This window comes from Dryas octopetala, chromosome 1, assembly GCF_963921425.1.
Source record: "Dryas octopetala chromosome 1, drDryOcto1.1, whole genome shotgun sequence".
Taxonomy (NCBI): domain Eukaryota; kingdom Viridiplantae; phylum Streptophyta; class Magnoliopsida; order Rosales; family Rosaceae; genus Dryas; species Dryas octopetala.
The window spans coordinates 5,271,794-5,285,267 of NC_141366.1; the positions used below are offsets into that span (position 1 = coordinate 5,271,794).

At 36.3% G+C, this 13,474-nt stretch overlaps 3 protein-coding genes across 4 annotated transcripts; 1 reads left to right on the forward strand and 2 right to left on the reverse strand.

The window, feature by feature from the left end:
• The first annotated feature begins 759 nt into the window (after positions 1-759).
• On the forward strand, positions 760-3,605 carry SPL3 (squamosa promoter binding protein-like 3). The gene is made up of 2 exons (XM_086248338.1): positions 760-1,256; positions 3,140-3,605. Exons 1-2 carry the CDS (start codon positions 907-909, stop codon positions 3,255-3,257), a joined length of 468 nt encoding a protein of 155 aa, XP_086104464.1. The 5' UTR covers positions 760-906; the 3' UTR covers positions 3,258-3,605.
• Positions 3,606-4,009: 404 nt separating this feature from the next.
• MBAC1 (Mitochondrial substrate carrier family protein) lies at positions 4,010-7,315 on the reverse strand. Its single transcript, XM_086248333.1, has 8 exons — positions 7,045-7,315; positions 6,316-6,405; positions 6,070-6,171; positions 5,774-5,878; positions 5,599-5,697; positions 5,339-5,527; positions 5,138-5,236; positions 4,010-5,002 (listed from the first exon to the last, which is right to left on the reverse strand). Exons 1-8 carry the CDS (start codon positions 7,135-7,137, stop codon positions 4,868-4,870), a joined length of 912 nt encoding a protein of 303 aa, XP_086104459.1. The 5' UTR covers positions 7,138-7,315; the 3' UTR covers positions 4,010-4,867.
• A 338-nt stretch (positions 7,316-7,653) lies between these two features.
• DEG15 (protease-like protein) lies at positions 7,654-12,752 on the reverse strand. 2 transcript variants are annotated; one of them, XM_086229869.1, is made up of 14 exons: positions 12,590-12,752; positions 12,463-12,509; positions 12,154-12,334; positions 12,006-12,053; positions 11,793-11,873; positions 11,320-11,463; positions 10,947-11,039; positions 10,699-10,802; positions 10,468-10,553; positions 10,290-10,384; positions 9,455-10,202; positions 8,935-9,133; positions 8,438-8,529; positions 7,654-8,114 (listed from the first exon to the last, which is right to left on the reverse strand). In XM_086229869.1, exons 1-14 carry the CDS (start codon positions 12,653-12,655, stop codon positions 7,852-7,854), a joined length of 2,247 nt encoding a protein of 748 aa, XP_086085995.1. In that variant the 5' UTR covers positions 12,656-12,752; the 3' UTR covers positions 7,654-7,851. The 2 variants fall into 2 exon arrangements, with proteins under 2 accessions (XP_086085995.1, XP_086085996.1); XM_086229870.1 differs by having other exon boundaries at positions 12,154-12,266; positions 12,590-12,663.
• Between the last annotated feature and the right edge of the window lie 722 nt (positions 12,753-13,474).

The following is a 13,474-nucleotide window of genomic DNA, read 5'->3' on the forward strand; positions in this document are numbered from 1 at the left end:
CCAAGGAATGAACCAGTTGCAGCGGAAAGAAACAATATTAGTTTCTGTCTTGATCAATCTCAAGTTCGCTCTATAGAGAAAAATGGTGAGTAATATATTTAGACAAGTCAATGAGCAAGATAGACCCTTAAACCATTCAGAACCACCATGACCGAACCTTAATACCTATGTGAGAAGAGAGGTGATTAAGGTCGGCTCTGATACCATGAACAGAGAATGGTTTAGGGTTTTCAAATATAATCTTGCTTAATTGATTAAGACCACAAAGTGTGGTTTATATACATGGGCCTATAACTAAAATACAGGAATTAATAAATCACCTAATCAATCCTAATAATTACACAATAATCACATGGGTTGACTCACACCAACAAATTTGGTATACAATTATAAGACAATGTGTTATTCGCATGTGCAGTTTATATATCGTAATACATGCATTTCAAAAATGAATACTTTATTATTGTTAAAATATTCTCCAAAAGAGCGAAAGAAACTTATGGAGGAGTGAGAATAGTATTAATTGTCACGAATGTACTAGTATTATATATGATAATTAATGAGGATTATGTGTATGTGAAAATTTGAGGTAGAGTAGAGTTAGAATTGGTGCCCTGATGATTTGAACTGTTGTACGTCGTTGGGTACACGTCACACACATGATGTGGTGTTGGAGCATAAATAACCTGTGGCTTAATTTCTAGGCTTGTAGCTACCAGTCACTACATCCATAATGCTGACAAGAGAGGAAAATATAGAACTTGTGGTCCTCACACATAATTCTCCTCCTTTTCCACCTTGGTAGTTAGCAAGCTATCAATATGTTTTTTAGTCTACTTCTTGTTTGACTAGTACTCCCTCTCTTTCTCATCATCAATTGCCTACTTCTCTCTCCTTTTCTGCAAAATGGAATCCAAGGGAAAGAGGAGCTTGAACTACAAAATGGAGGCCGAGGATGAGGAGGAGGACGAGGACGAGGAGGATGAAGACAGTAGCAGATCACCACTAGTCATGTATGGTGAGGATGACAGGAGATCAAAAAGGGTGATGATGAATAGTAGTAGTAGTACTCCTAACAAGAAGGGATCTGGTGCAGGAGGGTCTACGCGGCCGAGTTGCCAAGTGGATAATTGCAATGCTGACTTGAGTGATGTAAAGCAATACTATCGTCGCCACAAGGTCTGTGATTTTCATGCCAAGGCTCCGGCTGTGCTTTTGGGTGGACTCCAACAGCGATTTTGCCAGCAATGTAGCAGGTTAATATATTAATTAAGGAGTTAACCCTAATTTAATTTACAATCATAAATTCTAGTACATATATGTCTGTTAATTTCTACAGCCATATATGCTTTTGTGGATTTCAATTAACTTCTTGCTTCGTGTTCTAGCTCTGTTAGTAGTGTTAGATGGTTTTCCTAATTTCTATTTGATTTAAACAAAATATATATATTTATATATAATGCTTAGTTGAATTAATTGCATTTTGAACATTGAGAAAGACCATTTATTTTCTTTGTTTCCATTGTTGCCTTTTCTTTTTTTTTAAAAAAATTTCTCTCTTTATATATAACTCAAATTTAGTAGCAAATTAAACTAGGTAGCATCAATTTTCTCCTATATATCAAACCCTAAAGTCTTTTCGCAACTAAAGGATCACGAGCTATGCCTGACTATAACTAATAGTTGAGTTGCCAAAAGATACAGTTGATGTGAGCTAAAGGGCATGCAATTAATTATATATATGAAAACACTTTGAATAGCGTTGAGGAGGGAGGGGAACAACGAAGGAGTTAAATTTTGAAATTTTCGATGAAATTTTATCGAAAATTTCGGTTTTTAGGGGTATGAAAATTTTAACACTAGTTTATAAATTTTTCGCCGAAATTATCGAATTTTTCAAAATTTCGGCAAAATTTCGCTCTGATCAACAAAACCCAGCCATTTTTCTGTCTGTCTTCTCCTTGGCAGTTACAAACTCAGCACAGGCATGATTGAGGAGGAAAGAGAGAGAATAGAGAGAAAAGAAAATCATATCGGTGAAGGACTTGGGAGAGAGAGATCAGCGCTGGAGAAGGAGAACAGGAGAGAGAAGAGAAATAGATATCAATGATATATTGATATGCCATATGCAGATATGCTGAGTCACTGCTAGCAGTGGCGGCTGGGACTTGGGAGAGATAGAAATGAAAGGGAAAAAGTGGAAGCTAGGAAGGAAAGAAGAAAAAAAGAAAAGGAAAGAAAAAGAAAAGGGAAGAAGGAAGAAGGAAGGTCACACATTCACGCCCCACGAGAAGAAGTGGAAGCCATAAAGGAAAGAAAAAAAAAAAAAAGTTTGAGGTCTTTGGGCAATTAGAAAGAAAAAAGAGGGTTTGAGATTTAGTTTGATTCTTTTGGGATTTCGTTTAGTTATTTTTAAACCTTAAATAGTTAAATCATAATACATTTTTATATAAAAAATAATTAAAAATACTCTAAAGGGTATAAATTTTAATATCTTATACAATATCTTAAAGAATATAGAGTATATAGGGTTTAATGTAATATTAGGGCATATAAAGTATAGGGTTTAGTGTACAGATTATAGAGTATAAAAAATATAGTAATTTTATTTATTTATTATATTAATTTTATTTAACAATATTTGACTCTAGCGCGCATTATATTCATCACATATTACATGAAATTTATCATATAATTTGATTTCTTCAATATTTTTTATCAATATAGTAGATAATATGTTAATAAATATATGGTAAAATTTTATTCAAAATTTCCGTATTTTAATAATAATTTCCGTCATTTTCGTCTAATTTTTGTCGAAATTTAAAAATCTTAAAAATTTTCGTCGAAATTTTCATCGAAATTTTTTCGAAATCCGAAATTTTAATTCCTTAAAACTGCACAAGAAACAAGAAACGTACCCACTCACAATTTCATATCATATCTCATAGACACATATGTATCTTTTTCGGTTTTTCCTAGCGCTTATTATGCCTAGCTATAGAAAAAGACAAAACAAGATGATGGAATTAAGAGGATCAAGAGAAAAAGAATTAATAAGAGAATAAATGGTTTGTTAATTATTGTATTCTCACTCAGAAGTGGCGTTGAAATGGTGCATTATTTTAATTACATGCAGGTTCCATAGCCTGTCAGAGTTTGATGAAAATAAAAGGAGTTGTCGCAGTCGTTTGGCTGGACACAACCAGCGCCGCCGGAAAAGCTCCTCTGAGTATCATGGAGATGTCTCCAACTGAAGAAAAAAAAAAAAACCAAACAAGAAAAGAAGATTATTATTTATTAATCACTGGAGGCATAATTTTTAAACTAGGGAGGATTATTTAGTTAGTTATATATCTTTCTCATAAATGCCTCTTTTCAAGCATCTCTAGCATGCTCTCTCTCTTCTGTCAATCCTCCTCAACCTTGATTATGCACCAGTTCTCTCTCTCTCTCTCTCTCTCTCTCTCTCTCTCTCTCTCTCTCTCTCTCTCTCTCTCTCTCTCTCTCTCTTAATTGTTTGTAATTGAAATTTGAATCTGCATGTAATCAAACAATTGTGCATGCCCTAGCTAACAGCTAGCTAGCTAGCAACATTCTCATCATTTTGTGCTTCATATGTCTGGCTGTGAATCTGTGATTGATCATTGATCAAAGCCTACCCAGTGTTTGATCAGGGAAATTGTTGATTCTTGTTCCCTACAAAGTTTACATGCATTAATATATATATATATATATTACTTTTCAAATAAAATGATCTCTCACCATGACCATATTATCTTTAACAAGCTCTCAGCATGCATGTCAGAGGTTTGTATTCATGTAGGTATTCATCTTTCAGCATCTCATTCTGTTGTATTTGCCAACTCAATATATACACGGTAACATTCTCTTATCACATATTTGATATATTATATTGTCATACAGTAAATCTAACCACACACTTTAATAAGAGTCTACCTAATTAATGGTACAAATTGACATTCTAACAATATAACATGTCAGATTGTCTGGATTGAATAATGTAGCATGTAATAGAATGTTAAATAAATATGAAAGAGAGAGAGAGTTAGCAGGATCCAGATCAGGGCATTAAATAGACTGTTTATGTAATTATAGGAGCACCTTAGCCCTCTTTTACTTTATTAATTCCTGAATGAGTTTTCAATTCATACAGATTTGCAGCCCGCCAGGCTTCATATTAATTAAAGGGATGGACTCGGAACTAACAGTTCAGTAACCCGACGTACTCCATTGTAAGGGGATGAGATAAGAAGGCCATAAGGGTTTTTCTATTTGCATTTGCAAGCTAATCAAATTTACCATTACGTAATCCATGTCCAAACCCTCTTTCTTTCCTTCTTTTTACTCAGGAAATAAAATAATAATAATACCAAACACAGATAGACAGCAAACAAAACAGAGAAAGCATACTTAGTAATGGATACAAGGCAGAGGAACAACACAGTACCAGAAAATGAATTCAATGCTCTGAGCAGCAATCTCTTGGCTGCTTTGTTAGAGCTTGTATTTCAATGATTGTAAATTGATAGAAATTACAAATCCACTACTACAGAATTCTACTGTCACAATTCACAAACAAGGAGCAGTTCCAATCAGAGTCTCTTGATATGGGTTTTATGATTAAACACACCAAACTAAACTTAAGCATAAGAGCAAAAACAAAAAAGATATACTATAACAAGACAAACTCACAATAATCACCACGAATCTGCAATATTTTCTCGTAGAAAAATGTTGGAGCACTCAATTCAAGAAACAAGGTTAGTAACACCCCTAGAATTGGTCCAAGTGAAGAATGCGCTTTAGGAATTGCAAGAAAGCTTAGAAGCATTTGGTTATTTCCTTAGTCACGTTTGATGCCTAATAATTTTATGGCTACCTCCCAGGTTACAATTGCCGCTGCATTAGCAGGAAAAGCCCGAACTATGGTAGGACCCAAACCTGCATAGCACCCTTTCAATCCAGCCCTTTTGTAAGTCTACAGAGGAAAGATAAAAGAATACAAAATAAAAAAGCTTATTGGGCATGTCTTAAATATTGGAGGGAGGGAGGGAGAGAGTCACAGAGAGAGAGAGAGAGAGACACAGAGAGAGAGAGAGAGAGAGATTCTTACTGAGCTCAAGATTTGAAATGGATTTCTTGAAGAGTTCTTATCTGGAGCGGTCTGGATTATGGTTTTTGCCACATCCAAGGGCAAAACAGCAGACCAAAACTGGAAGAAGGGTACAAGGATAATCACAATGTGAAAAGTCAAGTGTGATAAGAATGTGAAACATGTTATTAGAGAAGGATGCCAAATTGTGAAGATGCATACAGCTATACCACCAAGGCCACCACTAGCAATCCCAACTCCCACATCAATCAAGTTTCTGTGGTCAGATGAAGCCGATTTCAGTTGTAAATGCATGTGATAGCGGACATACTCATAAACGCTAAAAAAGACTGCATTTCCAATAACTTCTCTCAACAATGTTGTAAAACCTCCGCGAAAAATTCCTTTAACCTGAAAGGCTTTCCATTAGCTAAAAATATCATCATAAATTATGTTTGCCAGAAAGCACAGTATTTTCTCACCCCATCATTTTTTACACTTTTAAGGGCACAATCAAGAGGACTGCCATATCTACTGGACATTGGGACCAAAGAGTCCGTGCCTTGAACTTGCATCCTACACTGGAAAAGCTCAGTGTAATAAGCATATACCGTGAGAAACAATTGTGCAATCTAAAATCGCTCCACTTCCTTTTACCTTCACCAGCTCCGATGGGCATAGTATAAAACTGATGATTGCTCCACCATAAGCTGCAGATGGAATTATGATTTGGGGATGTGGCTCAGCACTTTGCACACTTCCCTTCAATTGTCATTAAGATTAAGAAGCATGCTACATTATAACCATATAACATATACATAATATCTTTATTAGAAATCATGTTGATATCAATAAAGTAACTGGTTACCAATCATGCATCTAACAGAAGCCATTATACAGATTACTGCCAAATAAAAATTAACAAAGTTTATCTACTTCATTTTCATTCAAACCTGCAGTGACTGTTTCGTCTGGGAATAGATCCCAAAAAGAAGTGAACTCTCAAAAGCCACCCCCACAAAAGATGATGTTGCCCCTCTGTAAAGTCCTTTAATCTGTCAAGGACCCAATATCAGTCAGCTCTCCTGGAAAAGATGATGTGAAAAATCAAATTCCATAGCACTGGCCCCTTCCAAAAGAAAAATGGGGCTACATTGCCATGTTGGAGATATCTAGCTAGAGAAAGTCAGGGATCATACCCCTTCAGTCCTTAGTATCCTTGAAGTACAATGCAAACCATTCCTGTACTTGACCCCATGAGCTTCAGTGTTGTGTTTTTGCAGCTTCACCTAATTATATAAGTATTAAATACATGAGAAATTAACATTCAGATTTCAGAGACAAGTGTAATTGAAAGTAGAATTTTATTTTACACATAAGAAATGTTTCAATCATTCTCAGTTCATAGAGAGAATCTAATCAAATGTTAGAGGTAAGCAAATATCCTGATATCATCAATTATAACATGGCAACAACAAAAAAAGTGATTGATAGATTGCAGCCTGGTCGTGGTAAATGATACAACATGTTAAGTTAATAAGAAACAGATTAATAAATGTATATCCAACCAAGGTAAATTATGCTCAATTTTTTGTAAGTTTGTAACATTTCCAAAATGCTTCTTTCCTTCTTTCAATTTTTTCCCCTGTGCAAACAAGTGACTGCAAGTTGCTTACTTGCTACTAAAATCATGTTGGTATCATTAAAATATCGGTCCTTACCACTAAGATCAACCTATTCCAACGTTGTCCAATCAAATTTTAAGTTACCCAGATTCCAAAAACTAAATTTTGAAGTTGGTTGTTTACATTTGACTTCCAAGACCTGTCAATTACACTTAAAATGAGACTGAAAACCATACCCATGAAAGGAAATTTCACTATCTTGTAAACCCATTGAAAGTTGAAAAAATTCAAACAATATGATACCTTGACGGTGTCGAAGGGATGGCCGATGAGAACAGTGGCAACGCCGGCGAGCAAGCCTGCCACGTAGTCCTTGTAGCCGGAGCTATCCCCCATCACCCTCTCTCTCTCTGTGCGAGCAGTGTTTTACTATATCTGGGCAAGAATGAAGTATCAAGGTGAATACCTTGCACTCATTCTGCACAACAGCGTGAGAGGAGGGGAGACAAGGCGAGTGGCGAGTGCCGAGTTAGGGAGACTCAGGACAGCCCCATAAAAATTCAGGAGCGGTATTTGGTGCAAATGAGAAGGGTCTTAAACTCTTGCTTATTGGCGGCTATATATGATTTCTTTGGTAATTGGTAGTGTCAAAATCGAGTCTGTGTTAAGTCGTACACTCGTACTCGGATTATAAGAATCATACGTCGTATTGCTTCACAAGTAATTTAGTTTAACTCAATACATTTAACCAATTGTATATTAAATTAATAAAAAATAATTTAACTTGTTTTATTAATCGTATTATGTTTAGATAACCTCACGACAATAAAAAAAAAATACAAAATTTTACAAGAATTTTCATGTACAATTCGTATTCTTGTGTTTGATAACTTTACTTATTTATTACTCGCATGTATAATACAGTGTAGAATAAAAATAAAAAGGAATGAGTTTTCTTTCTTTGTAACCTGCGACAAATTAATGTCACATACAACTATACAAGACAACGAGGATCGGAAGTAAAACATCCTGAGAACTATGAAACCTGATCTCAGTTTTTATGGCAATGCTGTTCGGTTTGGTACAACAAAATTGCAGGATGCTCATAAGTCATAACTTGCTAGGAACAATATCATTAAAAGCTCTTCCTGCCTTGCCAAGTTGGGTTGGCTTTGTTAACACATCTTGTCTTTCAGCTAAAAATTTTGCAAAACGGGATCCTTTCCCTTCTTTGTTGTTGTCTTCTTGTAGCGACTGTGGTGTGTAAGGCAAAGGAGGAGGCTTGGGAGAAAGATGTGGCATCAATGCCCATACAGAAGAAAGATGTTGGTTTGCTTGGTCAAGATCTTGAAGAAGTGAAGGATCCTGCATGTCTGTTCGAGGAAAAAGCACAAAAGTAAGATCTCACTACTGCTTACTTTTAGCAGCTACATGTAAGGAAAAAAAGTCCGGAACTGAAACCACAGGAAATGAATATCTTTCTATTTACCGTTTCCATTACTTCCATTTTCTGATAACCGTAAAAAGCATATTCACATAAGAAATTAAAAGAAATTTTTTAGAAAAAACCCCTAGTCATATTAAACTGCACATCTTATAACACTAACAACAACAAATTAAAGCGCATACAATTACAATGAATTTGAACCATCAAAAATTGTGAAATAAAGAGTTCGGAGATCTATATCTAAATAACCTTTTGAGAACTTGAAAATGGGCAGCAGAGCCGCACAAGGAATGCTGAAGTTCAGATGTGGTATAACTGTTCCTCCACCATGCCTTGCATTGCTGTATCAATAATATATCTCATGAAATACAGAAACACTATCTGAAAAGAGTGAGTGACACATAAATAAAATGAACACATATAAGATCTGATTTGATAATAATGACGATGATGATGCAAAGAGCAGTTTTAACAACAATATAGCTACATAGAACGATATGATTTCTACCAAATTATTCTTATTTTAGAGTTTTATTTTATTCGAATAGCATCACACAACACATGGGAGTAGGAAGCACAAACTTCAGACCAAGGCAACATCAGAACTTATACCATAATACAAATCTGTATCAATGTTGATTTAGTTAGCCAACTTCGCAGCTTCTTCGGTATGTTTCTTATAGAACATGGCAGTATGCAAATCAAAAGTACAACCAACCCGCAACAATTTAGTTTCTTCAACATACCTTGTAACAAGTCCAATCATATGACCATCAGAATTGATGACAGCACCACCACTACCACCTGGATGGACAGCAGCTGTTGTTTCAAGCATCACAGGAAAATGTCCTAGAGTATTTTCTGCTTGACTGGGTTCATATGGGACTGCAAATTTTGCTTTGACAACTTTTGCTACCACACCAGAACAAATTGATGGGGAGGAGCCTAATGAATTGAACCAAACAGGACATTTAATACATGATGACTTTTTACCAGAAAAAAGGGAAAAACAAGATAAGCCAATTATTGGAACACAAAGTTTTAAAAAACTAAACTAAATAGAATGACAAAGATAACCACAGGTGTAGAATTAGTCCTCCCATTTGTGGCAGTACGAATTAAAATCCATTCTTTAGAACTATATTGCTTCAGTGCTAATCCATGAATGTCAGAAGAAAATTGCAAGCTTAGGATTTGCAGAATTGGGCATATATCTAATCAAATATTGCAATGCAAGTAGATGTTAAGAATAGTCAAGGCATATACCACATCTTGGTCCAAATAGTCCATGTCCAATAACATATGCCTTTGATCCTAAAGATGGTGATGAAAATTTCATGACAATTGGGGAAAGCTGATCTGCGATGTACTCGAGCTGCAACAAGGCAACATCCAAAGGTCCTTTACAAACATATACTACTTTAGCGTCACACCAAATCGAAGGGTTCATATGATCCAGGCGAACACGTATGTTTCTATGGCCTCTGTTAGATGAACTCAATTTATATGCTCCATGTTCATCAGCCACTGAAGGATCTGCATTCTTGTGGTTCCTTGGCAGCAAACCTTCACTATTTTTCTTGCCATCAACTCCACTATGCCGTGGAGATAAAGAACCGTCAGACAGGAAAGGAAGTGCCTCAGGAATGGACCCAAAGCTTCCATCACTTGCAGTTCTTTTACCAAATCTCCATGGTTCCAACAGGTGAGCATTTGTGAGTATCAGGCCTTGCTTGTTGAGAAAAACACCAGACGCCCATACTCCATCATCAATGGTTATGAGACAAACAGAAGCAATTGCCTTCTCAATTGGTGATGGGGAGGAGCAACTACAATAAAGATGCTCCTGAATATGAGTTATGGGTCCATTTGAGCTGTGGCTGTCTACGAAAAATGCCTTCCCTACAGCATTTAAGTTTCCCTTGTCATTATAAATCCCTTTTTCTGCATAATGAGGCTCCTTCTGCAGCAAGTCACTGCAAGCAGTTGCAATGGCTTCCCACGAAATCACCAGCTGTTACCCAAGACTAGAGTTTTGGATGACATGTTAACTAATAGAAATTTTAGACTGTCATATGAAAGGCAAATGTCAGCAAATTACCTGAATTTCAGCACCACTAATCTTCTGCCTCAATGGTCTAATTAAAATACCAATAAGTTGTGCATGCTCATTCAAAACTGGACCACCTTCCACTCCTGATAGATTTACAATTAATATGGAATCAGAGACCAATGGAATGATGGGAAACAATAGATAATCTTACAGATAATAATCGCACCAGGAAGACACCGTATGTCTGCCATCAGCAATGAACTATAAGATGAAATAGGAGGATAGCAGTTGGCAATAGATCCCACAGATATACTGAAGTAGGAGGCCAAATAATTAGATCAAGCATCAATAGGATTAAACAATTATGCTTCAGACCATAACCAGAAAGAGAATAGATAAATATCAATCAAGAAGTAACGTAAACATAACATATATTTGCAAAGAGAAGATTATCTACCTGTTAAAGAAGTGCAAAGGTGATAAGACACCAAAAGGAGAACCCACTGCCAGAAGAAAGTCCCCCCTTTTATTGGAGGGTGATATGGTTACATTTGGCACATCCTAAACAGAAACAATTACCTCTCATTCTCACATATATTACCAAGTCTGCAAACAAATGATACTAGAGGCTCATATTCACTATCTTTGAGTTATGAATTATCACCAGATTGTATGCTAAGATGAAAGGTAAAAGCAGCAATTTACCTTGGAAAATAAGGATACTCCAAGAATGGCAATTCTTGTAGTTGACTTGCCCGTAAGACTTAAATTCCCCAATGCTCCAACTGCCAAATCCACCTGGTTATCCATGACAGATGATTTATTGTCACACTTAACAGAGATTATTAAGAAATTTCTTCTGCATTACATGAAAAATATTCTCTTTATCATGTTAACTTCTGTAGAATTCTCCAAAACCAACCAGAAAAAGAAGAGCTGCTTGATTCATCAGTGACCTATGTAATGGATTTCTCAATTACTTGCTTTCCATGTCATGCGACAAAAATAATCTCTAAAAAGGAGATCTGCCCAAGATGATAACTTATGTATCAATTCCCATAACAGAAAAACCTTGTACCTGTGTCTGAATAACATCATTTAGAGGCTGAGGATCATTACTATGTGAGGCTAAAGACCAACCGACCTCCCATCCATGCTCTGGGGAGCTTAAAGAAGCTTCAATAAGTGATTGGAGTGCAAGAGCAGACCCAGGAACGTCAGTCTGTAAGGTGCAAAAGTTTGATCATCATCAGAAGCCATGTATGATGTAGCATGTTTCAAAAAAATTCATTGTACAGTAAATATAAGCAATTACGAAAAACAAAATATATATATCATCAACGCTATTTATTAAATCAAATGACCTAGCATTAAAATTGACTTTAAGATTGCAGTCTCGTCTGACTTCATATCAAATTATTCTCGTATTGAAGAACATAACTAAGATAAATTTCACTTTTCCAATACTAAGATCACGTTTCTTCTACATATTTTCTCAAATGGTTTCTTATAGGGATAGCCAATCAAACAATCAGGTAAGCAAATTCGTACTAGCGTTAACAGCTGTGCTGCAAACCAGCATGGAGGTCCTTTATCTGAATCTTCAGAGTCTTTCTCCAACCTCATTTCACCCTGTTAATCAAAGCACTTCAAATTGTTACATCTAACCCCAGAAAGTAACCAGTACGGAAATTGCCATTTCAAATCAATTCAATACGAAAGACTTAAAAAGAAAAATACTGGTTATTGTGTGTATAGCTATACCTCGGCCATAATATCAATCTGAACCCCAGGAATCAACTGAGGCATGCCCTGCAAGGTACCCAAAAAAAAAAAAAACAACAAATGCATTAAGTATCAACCCCAATACAAAATTAAGCAATTGTGTAAATCATATCACACTAATTTCGACCTGGGTAAGGTTCTCTCTGTGTTGCACAGAGAGAAAAGGCTCAACAATGGAAGCAACAGTCACAACCAAAACCGGAGGAGACAGTTCACTGACGCCGCCAAAAAGTTGCTTAGCTACATCAGAGTCGTAAAGGGTGTTAGGCAAAAGCATTCCAGACGCTGATAAAGTCGTCGTCCCAGAGCTACACAGACCCAGATACAAAAAAAAATGATAAATAAATGCATTAATCAGGACAAAAATAGAAAAAAAAAAAATATTGGGGAACTAGATATAGTTGGTTATGTGCTTGTGAATATAAAACTGGCTTACTGGTACTGGTGGAAAGCGTGGCTTCGCATTTTGAGGCCCTTGGGGTCCTGTTTGAAAAGGATTGCGTAATCAGAAACCAGCTGAGAGAAAAAAAAAAAAATTCAGAGAAGGATACAGGGGGGCTTACAGGGCCTTTGACTCTGACCATCACAGCAAAATTACGAGCGAAATCGACGATTTCCGGTAAACCCATGAGTTGAAGAAGATGGTGTGCTTGTTCTGAGGGTCCAACTGCAGTGACGTTCGAGCGAGGCTCTGGGTCTGGTTAGCAGACTCGCAGTCACATACATATCTCTTGGAGGCACCAAAATGCTTTTTATTATAATTTTAAAGGCTAATTCTATTTTCTTCAGCAAAAAGAAAATATATAATTCTGTTTTTTTGGGGGGATCGTTTAATTCTACTTTTTTTTTTTTATTGTAATTGAGATACGTATACATTGACTGATTGACATATTATTTGACGAAAAAATAACCCTAAGGTGATGATTATAGTAAGCCATGCAAGATTTACTATATTTGATTATTTGACAATTTAAGAAAAACAACCAAAACCGATGCAGAGTCTCACCCAAAGGATCATACAGACATAACGAATAAAGTAAGCCAACATATGCTGCCATCCCAAACAGTTGCATCAACCCAAATTTGAATTGTAAATTTTGAACCGGGCTCAGCTTTGAGCAAGTAAAGTTTCAACCCAATTTTGTTTGGGTTGAATTTGGGTTTGAGCTTTTTTAAACTCCCTCAATTTAGACTTAAAATTTGGGTTGGATTTGGGTGAGTGGGTTTTGGCTAAATCTAAGCTACAAGCCTGTAACCCTAGGGGTGGGCATATTAACCGCGGACTGCCAAAACCGGCCAAACCGCACCGTAAAAAAACTGCAAAAAACCGCGTTGACCAAAAAAAGTCAACATCGCAAAAAAAATCGAACCGCACCGCTTCTCTCCTGTTCCGGTTCCGGTTCTACACCTTATTTAACCGCACCGAACCGAACCGCACTGCATACTTG